The 11524-nt window shown below is 24.9% G+C and overlaps 1 protein-coding gene across 5 annotated transcripts; it reads left to right on the top strand.

Moving 5' to 3' along the window:
- The first annotated feature begins 1473 nt into the window (after nucleotides 1-1473).
- Nucleotides 1474-11524, top strand: LOC126901320 (syntaxin-like). 5 transcript variants are annotated; one of them, XR_007703017.1, is made up of 9 exons: nucleotides 1474-1638; nucleotides 5892-6020; nucleotides 6145-6244; nucleotides 6312-6386; nucleotides 8615-8812; nucleotides 8890-8966; nucleotides 9251-9388; nucleotides 10399-10617; nucleotides 10733-10843. XR_007703017.1 is itself a non-coding variant. In XM_050677719.1 (9 exons), exons 1-9 carry the CDS (start codon nucleotides 1606-1608, stop codon nucleotides 11341-11343), a joined length of 963 nt encoding a protein of 320 aa, XP_050533676.1. In that variant the 5' UTR covers nucleotides 1475-1605; the 3' UTR covers nucleotides 11344-11516. The 5 variants fall into 5 exon arrangements, 3 of the variants coding, with proteins under 3 accessions (XP_050533679.1, XP_050533676.1, XP_050533677.1); XR_007703018.1 differs by having other exon boundaries at nucleotides 9251-9408; XM_050677719.1 differs by lacking the exon at nucleotides 10399-10617 and adding an exon at nucleotides 11242-11516 and having other exon boundaries at nucleotides 1475-1638.

Genomic DNA, 11524 nt, shown 5'->3' with positions numbered 1-11524 from the left:
ACTGATATATGAAACAAAATTTACTCACATTTTATCTACTCTATGGAGTGATGACAATATAAATATTACAACTTCTATAGTGAAACTATATAAGTAACTCTGATGTTTTCAAAATATCCGTCTATACAAACTCAAAGAGGGTTTGACTTTTCATTAGTCTCAACAATCGACTGAATTAAAATTGAAATAAACCCAACCGAAAAATTAAAAGAAATTCAAAAACCCAGTACAGGGGGGTCGCGGCAAAGTAGTGACGTGGCATAGTTGGATCAAGTATAATGATATCTGACAGTGATTAAAATCATTATCAAAAAAAAACGCTTTGATGCAAATCTTTAGATAGTGTTTAATTTAGATAAAGGGTTAGATTTATAAAAAAAATATGCCAAATAATAGGTAAAGACATCAAGCATCTATAAAAAAAAATATTATTTTGATATGTTCATTTTTGAAAAAGTTACGGCAGTTTTTAGTAAAAAAAATTTCGAAAATTAGCGATTTTTAAATTTGTAATTTTTTTGGAGGTTTCTCCCATTGACGGGGAACGAGGGAAATTTTTTTAATTTTTGAGGGTAATGTCTTCAACTAAATACGATTTGTGATCTTTTGACGTATCGTTGAAAGAAATCGGTTCGTTGAGAGCTTAGAAAAAGTGGTAACAGACACTAAATAAAAAAAAAAAAAAATTATAGTAAAATTAATACCTTCTCAGCTTCGCATCGAAAGTTTTCTTTTTAATAATAGGTCTCGCTTAACGAAAATATGATAAATGGACCTTCCCTAAACATGTTTTTAATATTCACGATTGACGCAAGTGCAAACCCGTTATAAAGGTATAAAAATAATATTCAAGATATAGATTTTCTAAAAAAATTACATTTTAAAGTTTTTTTTTTTGAAGAAATATTAGAAGGTTGAATTTAAAAAAATGTATATTTTTTAATAACATAGTTCGTACGAATATTAGAAATACATTATACATTTTTATGCTTCTTATTTGATTTGTATATATTATGTATTTACACACTCTTGTTGCAATTAAAGTTTAATAATGAACTTTTCTTATTTTAACTGTAACTGAAAACAAAATAAAGAAATACTTGTTATTTAGCTATTTAAACTACGATAGTAAAAATCATAATAATAAAACAACAATAATAATTAACAACAATGAGGAATATCATTATGATACAGCGTGAGCCAGAAAAATGCGCTACGTTTAATTATTCAATCTTAATATGTCAAGATTGATCAAATTATCGTAAGTATATCCAAATTTAAATGACACGTGATGTGTATCAGATGAGTTAGTGAATTGAAGTAAGAGTAAATGTATTCTAGTGTTGAGCTGCTGACAATAAAAAGACATGCAATAAAATTCTCAATCTCATAGTTAATGTTTAATGGTTTATGTTTTAGTGGGAGTAATAAATTATAAGTCTTAACGATGTCCCAAAACCCGCGTGTTGAACAATATGTCAGTTTCTGTTTGTTTGGCAGACAGCGCGTGTGTCATAACTTAGAATGCGGTTAGACGTGACCGACTCGCTAATTATGTTCCTAAGTTTCTAGTGAATTGTTCATCTTTAAATTCATTTAAATACTATGGTTAAGGACAGGTTGAAAGAATTCCAAACGGTGAGTTTTTTTATTTCATTATGAAACAAAGAATTATTCTTACCCACTATTACATGTTAGTAACATATAAAAAATGTTGAACGTTCCTAAATTATAATATAGTGAAATTCATAACTCGGTAAATAAATAATTCAATTTTAAATTGAATTGTGTAATTTGTTAAGAAATATTTTTAATAATTTATGTTCATCACTTTAAAATAAATTATTTTTGTAGGTATTATTTGAACAATTTAAAAAAAAACTATTTCTGTGATAAATTAGGTACCCACAGGTTGATACAACTAAACAAGTGCTAAACAATAACTGATAGCAAAAAACACGGTTAAGATAACTCTAAATTTTATACATAAAACTTATGTTTTATTCTTAAGTTTTTCCATTTAAATTATAAAATAACATTTTTCTATGATTGACAAACTAACTTCTTTTCTTTATCGACATGACCACTTCTAAGGATAAAGATGTATTTTGTTTTTCAGGTCAGTCGTTCATTTATTATTTGGTTAACCAATGTGACCTTGAGTAATAGATATAGTTAATCAACAAGTTTTAGTATATACTATAAATACACCGAATTGTATTTAACATTCATATAACTTAACAATTAACATTGGTGAATTAGCAATTGACAATTTTGCGGAAATAAGATTTGACTATAAACATTTATTGTATCTCTAAACCACTACCGTAATAACAAAATTTTTAATTTTTATATAATTGCTTATTAAAAATCAAAATATTCTTGGACAAATTGTTCATTTTGGCCACATTTGTGAATGAATAGTAATAGAAGGCTCAGAGGGTCTTACTCCTTAAATTTTTAAAAAAATTATACTATTATTTTCACAATTGATTTATAGAAATACATATGAAATATTGTTATATAAAAAAATTTATAAAGAACAAAATTATTATTATTATTAATTACATTTGGCCCCTCAAAAAGTTTGATCACCTAGTACCTATGATTATTTTTATTTTCATTATGTAGTAAAATTACCTGTTGACTAATTTATATTATGTTGTGTTAACTATAGTTTATATGTAATGATGTTTATACATTTAATTACCAGTAAAATATTCTGTCACCACGATACGAAATTTTTTTTTGTAAAACTAAAAAAATAATAGTGCCTATCATAGTTTTATAAAAAACAATTAAGTTTTTTTTAGATTTTCTTATAAAATTTTACTTTTAATAAAACATTTTTTGGAGATACTTGTTGCTGTCAGGTTGCACGTGTGCATATATTATCTACTCCTATACAGTTATACAGTTGTTGGTATCGTTAATAATTAATATTTTCAAAAAATTAACTTTATAAAAAATATATTTTATTATTTTTTTGCTGAAAATATAAATTATTTCTTTTCTTGCAAATATTTTAATAGGCGTAATAATTAATATATTGTAATATTAAGATTGAAATTATTGATTTTTCTTACATGATTATGATGATTTATGTGAATGTTAATTTATAACTGTATATTGATGAGAAAACAAGTAGAATTTTTTTTATTGTTTAAATAGAAGTCGTTAACAGCACAATGTGTTAGTAGGAAGAGCTCCGTAACGTGACCGTAAAAAATTTCTGTTGGGGCCAAACATTATTAAGTACTTATTATAATATTATTTTGGAACAGAATGTTTAAACAAAACTTTTTAAAAAAATGATGGATATTTAAAAATTCTATATAGATTTATTATAACAATACAGTTTTCACTTTGCACTTAAACATACAAAATAACAACAATTGTTTTATTGTTAAAACCAACTGTCCTGATCTAACTATTTGAAAAACCTCCAATTATTGTTCCCTATACATTATATGACTTCAAGGCCTATTTAGAGGTGAGTTCCGTTGATTCAGTTTAGTGGTGCGTAACTTATAAAATTAATATATTTTTGCAAACATGTACATAACTTATATATATATATTGTATTCAATATTTTTGAATCATAATCTTTTTTGAAAATTTCATTTACCGATAAAGTTTTAGAGTCAAATAAAATACTTACCTTAGCTCATAATAATTCCAAGTACAAAAAAAAACCAAAATTTAGTTGCTTTTATTATACAACTTATTCGATTTTCAAGTTAATTTATTTAAACAAAAATAAAAACAATAGAAATGCAAAAATTGTTTTTTCGTGTGGTATACTGTTTTTAATTTTACGTGACGTCTTGCATTTATTTACAAATAATAAGTGGTAAATTATCGAGAAAGATGTTACTCTCGTGTCAGATTTTTGTTCTTGTATGATATTGACGTCATTTGATGTTAGTATTACAATAGCAATGCTTTTGTAAAGAGGTATTGTTTAAAATATTTGAAACAAAAAATAAATCAGAAAACTAGTGTAAATATTAGTAGATACGTTTAATATCTTACTTTATCACTTTGTTAGTAAGAATAATTAAGAGTATTGCGCTTGTACACAATATCTATGGTGATAATTTGTTTATTACAATCATAATGAATGAAATTAAATAAAAAAATGTTATTATTTTTAGCACTATCCAGGAATGTCTTTAAATGGGGGTAAAGGTGGGAGTAATACCTATACTCTGAGCCAAACAGACAAAATATATCCTATAATGCATTTTTGCAGACTACAACCAACCAAGCCAAAATTCACTATAAAATTATGTTCAACAACGAACTTAATAATTATATTGATGAAAATTTCTATAATTAAATAACATAATATTATTAAATATAATACGTTATGAAATAAAGTCTTAAATGTGTGATGATTGCTTTTTGTATAATGCTCTTCAATTAAGTCTGATATAATTTAATTACTTTCAATCGTCTACTTACTTAGTTTTATATTTAATTAAATTTTATTGCTAACCTAGTTAACTTTGTAATTCTAACAAATTATTAAAATAATCAATGAATTGTTTTGTCATAATTTTGGTATTAAATAAAATTTCAGAAGTGTTTATCTCATGTTTACATTTGACAAGCATTTAGTGTTTGAGTGTACTTTTGTTCACTATCGTTAAAATAGTTTCCAAATGATTTTATTTTTCTTGAATTACTTCAGAGAATAAAATAAATTGTTTAATTAAAAAATTTGTAAGTGTGGACAATCCCAATTAGCTGGGATTAATGCTTGGAAAAAAATAAAAAGAAGAACAAGTTTAATCAAAATATTCAACTCAATATTTTGCAATAATTAAATGAAATAGAAGCCAAAAATTATTTAGTATTAAACATTTTTTTTCTAACTTAATTAATGCGCTTTAAAAGTAAGAGGATTTAAAACTAATTTTATTAAATTTCATTTATTTGGTGTATATTATGTGATATGCCTTGCGTTTGTTTCTATGTTATAATTGTCCGATATTTACTAAGATATTAGCAAATTAATTTTGTAGTTTTTGTAAAATCTTATGATTATTAATTTTATTAGTTATTCTCATAAAGTTCCAATAATTATTATTATTATTAAATACCAATAATAAAAATTAGATTTTAATATAGTATGAGTATGCATAAATTATAAAAAAAAGTAACACAAAATATTTAGCAGATCATAAGTTTTTGATTTGTCAAAAACATCATGGATGGATTACTCAATATATATATATATATATATATTCTATTTGATTTTGTTTAAAATGTTGAATTATCGAACTCTGTTTTATTAAAATAAAATTTATTTATTTTTTTATTAATTATATTACAGAAAACTTAAACAAATAATAATGTTTTTTTAATAGATTTTGATGAAAATTTGGTAATGTGCTTTAACTTTTGATTTCTAAACCTTTAACTTAAACTTAGTGATTGTATTAGACATTTGGGAGGCTAGAGCAAGAACTAATAAAGAGGTTCCTGGAATTTATGGCTTTTTGAATTTTCATTGAGTTAAATTTTTTGATAAACTTTTTCGAGGTATTGATGAATATAATGAAATTATAAGAAAAAGGTAACAACATAAAAATTGCTTGAAGTGCTTGAGCATTTTAAGCACTTCAAGCAACAAGACAATCCATGAAAGGTTTAACACAGTCATAATATAAAAATTCTAAAATTTTAAATTCTCTATTTCTCTACTTACCGTTACCGCTTCTTACATTGCTACTTGATCTTTCTTATTTTATCACTTCTTTTGGATAAATGAAATTTTAAGTAGTAAATACTGAAAAAATTGGATTGGTTGATTGTTATAAACCTTTACACAAAATATAATATTTTTAACAATTCTTGTTAGAATCCTTGTTTATATTCTTTAGATAGTCGAAGATGTGTTTCCAAGTAATATTAACCGAATGGATCCTCGACATCATATAGCAGGAGTAGATAATGTAGCCTTGGATATCCAAGATGCAGAATTTGGTTATATGGAACGTTTCTTTAATCAGGTTGATTTTTTTAAGTTGTAATGTCATGTATAGTATTGAAAGTAGATTTCTAATTATCTCAATGATTTAATCATACAATTTATTTTATTCAATTACTGATTTTATTTTTATTTGTACTATGCAGATCGAACGTTGTCGTTCCCAGATAAAGCAAATAAAAGAACACGTGGTGTTAATGAGAATACTTCATGGAAAATTGTTACTCTTACCAAGATACGACGAAAGTATAGTTTCATTCATTTTAATTTACTGATATAAAATAAATACTTAAATAGAATTAATTTTTTATAGGTTTAAAGCATGAAATAGACATAAAGACTTCATATGTAAAAAAAATGGGGAAACAAGTTTGTACATCATTAAAAGGTTTAAAAATTATTATTTATATTAAAAAATAGTTTTAAAAGATTATTCAACATTTCAAAGATAAATTGTTAGTTTACTGTAATATAAAGTCAAATAAAAAAATTATAGGAGAATTTTTATGCACAATCATGCTAGAATGTTTTGATTAAAACGCAATTTTTTAATTTGATAAATATTAATTAGTAGAGAAGCTCACGTGAAATGTATATAATGAAATTCATTATAGAAAAAATATAATGGAAGATAATTATATCGTATATTATTAATGTAATTAATATCTATACGGATGCATTGATTTACATTCATTTCTATCATTAGCGTATTATGAAAGTTTTCGTTGAAATTTAAATGACGTTGCATTTATTTATTGTATGAATTGCTGTATAATAATTTAATACATGAATTAAACATGCCAAATAACCAATACACGAGGTAATATCCTTAATAAAAATATCATAAATGGAAATCTGTAGGTTGCCCAGAACAGATTCAAAACTAACATCAAGGTCTTCCCAACAACATTGATCTTAAGTGTCACACACGGATAACAAATCATACACATTTATTTGAACGCCAAGGCTCCTTATCGGACATTTATTTTAAAAATGATCTAAACTCGACAATTACTACTTAGATAACAATTACTATTGAACATTTGCGCATAAATACTTTTTGTTTTTATTAGTCCCGTAATCATACAAAGTAATTAATTAATTTTCTAAATAAATAATGAATTTAAATTTAATATCTTATAGGTGATAGAGAAATTAAAAACTATTTATTTTTGATGATTTTCTTATACCGTATGTGACACTATATTATAGCAAACATTATAATGAAACATATTTTTTTTTATAACTATTGTTTACGACCTTCGAATTTTATATCTTTTTCATTTTTCAAATTACTTCACGGCGATTGATTTTTTTTTATTGACTATACATTGAAATAGTAAAATTAAATGTACATTTTTACAAAATGTAAAGGTCATCCTCGTAAAAATAATTAATGCATAAACTCAAGAGTTTAATTAGATTGTGTACTAAGTTTTTTTTTTGTATTCTTTAATTAAATATTTTTTAATTTGATAAAATATAAATAACTTTTTGATAATACCAGTTTTGTGATTATGATCACAAAAAGTGTAGAGACGAAAGAATAATTAGTGCTTATAATATCATTAGACTAATATTTTAGTTGGGACAGGGGTGTGGCAATTATACTACAATCGACATTTTGGGCTAATTTAACTTTTTTCTTCTACGCATTATAAATTGAAATGTTAAAGGTAAAAAAGATATCATTACATGTTGCAGTATTACAGAAGTTTTTGTAAAAATATTAATCCAATCAGAGACCTAGACTTTAGATAAAGATTTAACCACAAAATTAATTTCGTTATTATTACTAATAGTTCAATAAATTTTTAATAATTTAAATAAAAGAAAAAATGTGTTTTACCAAAGTTATTAAGAAATTATTTTTCAATCGTGTAAAAACTTTAAGTCCAATAAAAAAAATAATTAGTATTTCGATTACAGACATAACTAGGTTGTATTTTTTGCTTGAATTAAATATTTGACCTCAAACAAAATATTTGCTCTAGGACAACTACAATGGTGCTGTCATATTGCATAAAGCAATGTTTTTAAACATCCACCATTGCTCTTATATGCAATGTAGTGTTAAATTTATGTAATAAACTTGATAAGGCTCTATGAACTCAAGTTAATTATGAAATAATGACGTAGAACTTATTTTGGGAGGATCATGATTGGTGTGAGTGCTCCTCTGGATCCGCTACTGAAAGTATAGTAATTTATATAAATATTTTTCATGAAAACTTATTTTAATTATTTTAAATGAAGACTAGAGCAAGCCAATTAATTGTAATTTTTGAACGGAAGATTAAATAATTAAAATTTAAATGAAAACAGTGTTCCAAAAGAAGAGAGCACCGCATTTTCACTTCATTAGATCCGCGACTGTCTGTGTTACTAAATTGTTGTTTACACGTAACATTGAAAGAGGAAGTGTTTCTCTTACATTTGCATTTAAATCTCTGTAAATATTACGGTGAAATACAAATAAATGCAATAAAGTCTCACCATAACTGATAAATATCAGTTTCGTATCGTCATTCGTTCAATAAAGCATTACAAATCCGAAATCTGTTATTATAACATCATGCTTGTTGAGCCGTTGAAAAAACCGTTTCTATTTCATAGGGTTGGAGAAACAGATTCGACAAGAAGAAGACGAGTTTTCCAACGACAGTGAACAAGCGAGTGCTGCATTGAGAATCCGAAAAACGCAACACACCACAACCGTTCATATGCTGGTTGAAGCATTAGCCGAGTTCAATGCTGAACAAGTCGACTATAAAGAAAAATGCCAAGAACGCATGCAAAAAATGATATCCATAGGTATATGAATTATTTTATTTTAAAGAATAATTGTTAAAATAAATATGTACCCATTAAATATATTGTATTAATTGCAGCAAGAGCTGAAATATCCAGCCAACAATTCGAAGAACTCGTAAGCCAGGGAAACTTTTCTGCTGTTTTCAATGGGAACGTAAGTTCAAACTTATCTTTAATTCAGTTTGCTTTAGTAATTTAGTTAGTCACCATTAGGTCTTATACAAATCCTTCAATTACTAATGGACGTGATGAATAAAAAAAAAATTATTTATTATTTATTACTCTAGTTTTTTGAATAAATATTTCTTTAGTAAGATATGTTAAATTAAAAAATTTAATAGGGAAAATTTTCATTTGATACATTCGTCCTTTCACAGTTGTTTTATGTAATACAAGTATTACATACATTTTAGTAATTGTGTTTAATTTAATCTATAGATTATTGCTGAAACATTAGAAGCTAGGAGAACCCTACAAGAAGTTCAAGACAGACACTTAGAACTTCTAAAACTAGAAAAGAGCATTCAGGAGTTGAGAGACATGTTTGTTGAAATGGCGTTACTAGTTGAGAAGCAAGTATGGGTTTTGATGCTAGAGTAATTTTTTTAAATTAAAGTTATGTTTAGTATTATTCAAATATCTGATTTATAAGATAAATCATGTCTCGAATTGATTAATTTATTTTAAAATGCTCATGAAGTTGAAAACTTCATGTAAAAACGTTATGGTTGATAAAAATAATCTTTACTTGGAAATATGAGGACCTTATTTGAATAAAATCTTATAATAAATAAATTTCGGAAATAGCTTATTTTTAAAACCAATTATATTCCAATTCATTTAAATCGATTTTATAATTTTTATGTTTTTTGATAGCCTATAACTTCTATTTTGTCTAAAAAGAAATTTTGATAACTCATTATTTGTCTGCTAAAAATGTAATTTTATAAAAGTGTATGAATTTTTTTATTTTAAACACTTATTGTTTTCTATCAGATTTGTCTAATAAGATTTAAATTTTTTGGCATATAATTAGTTTTGGAAAAAAGGTACTCAATGTATAGTTCTGTTTATATTGTATTACACGATGTTCTGACAAATCTCTACATATTGTTCTATGGTAAATTGTCAGAACATTGAGGAACACCTGTATTTGATAAATTCTTACAAAAAAATCTTTTTTTTTTTTTTGATAGAGGAAATCAAAAATAAATGAATGTAACTAGACTAATTTTTCTATATTGTTGTATTGTAAGTTTGATGCTGAATCTCAATAACGGGGTTTTTCCTTTTTGTTAATACCGTCAGCAGTGAAATCAAGATTTAGTTTCGGTTGGGGATGTTACTACAAAAAAAAAATAAATAAATAGTTTGTTTATCCTAGTTGTATTACTGATTTTCACCATTTAATATTCAAATAGTGGAAAGATTTTTTTTTAAGTAATAGACAATTTGTATACTGACGTAACCTAAAAATATGAAATTGATCAACTGTTATATTTAATATAAAACATAAAATAAAACAAAATATATATATAATACAACCAATGAGAAAGGGCAGTGTTATATACAGAATTTTTTTTTAGGGAGGGCTTTTGGGCATTAGAAGTAATGATTCAATCAGAAAAAAAAATTGCCATATTTTCATACAATTATTACAAAGAATATTTGATGAGCAAAAAATAATATGTTTTTCAACTCAATATTAAACAAAACATCAATTTTCACCCTGAGATAGTCAGGGGGTTATCAAAATGCCAGGGAGAACTTTAGTTTTCCCTGAAATATACCTGGATTCAATACTGGTAAAGGGCATTGACACTATAATACTTTCCTTTGCTGTACTACTGAGTATTATTTAAGTTTAGATTGATCGTACTCGTAACATAATTTAAATAAGACATATTTCCATTTTTCCAGGGTGATATAATTGACAGCATCGAACAACATGTTTTGAGGGCTGGAGAAGCTGCAGAATCATCTAAAATCGAGACTAGGAAAGCAGTTCTCTATCAGAGCAAGAGCAGAATGGTAATTTATGTTAATTACAAAAACGAAAAAATATATTTTAATAAGATAAAATTAATTATTACACACAATTTTGCCTTAGAAATAAATAGACAAACTAATAATTCAATTGTTGTAAACTAATCAGAAGTATATAACTGATAGAGTGGTTTGATACTACAAATAAAAATATCTAACTCTCCTGGGCTTTCAAAAATTTTTATATAATATGATGTACATATATTTTCCTTATTTTTGATTTATAAGGGATTATTTTTTCATGTTTTGCTTTACCAGTTTTTGTATCGTGGTTTATTAATTTTATAATTACGTATTTTGAATTTAATTAATAAATCATAATTACTTATACACTAATTACTTTTTAGATTATATTAAATTTTTTTAATAATTTATTTTTACAGAAAAAAATAATTTTCATGGGAATTTGCTTAAGTGTGTTGATATGTCTGGTTATCTGGACCATAATTAGTTTTACTAAAGATGGAAATACAACTAAAAATTGAATTCACATGACGAATTTGTTTTTTAATTCGTACTAATTTTAAAATTTCTGTGATATTTGTGTAACTTTTATTACATTGACTTGATTATTATACTTAATATGTAATTTAATTCAATTTTTAAGTACAAATTTGGCTTATTCAATAATCTATAAATAAATAAAAAATAATTAGTCTAAATAAA

Source organism: Daktulosphaira vitifoliae, unplaced genomic scaffold (assembly GCF_025091365.1).
Source record: "Daktulosphaira vitifoliae isolate Bord-2020 unplaced genomic scaffold, ASM2509136v1 Scaffold_3, whole genome shotgun sequence".
In the NCBI taxonomy this organism is placed as follows: domain Eukaryota; kingdom Metazoa; phylum Arthropoda; class Insecta; order Hemiptera; family Phylloxeridae; genus Daktulosphaira; species Daktulosphaira vitifoliae.
This window is presented reverse-complemented; position numbering and strand designations above follow the sequence as displayed.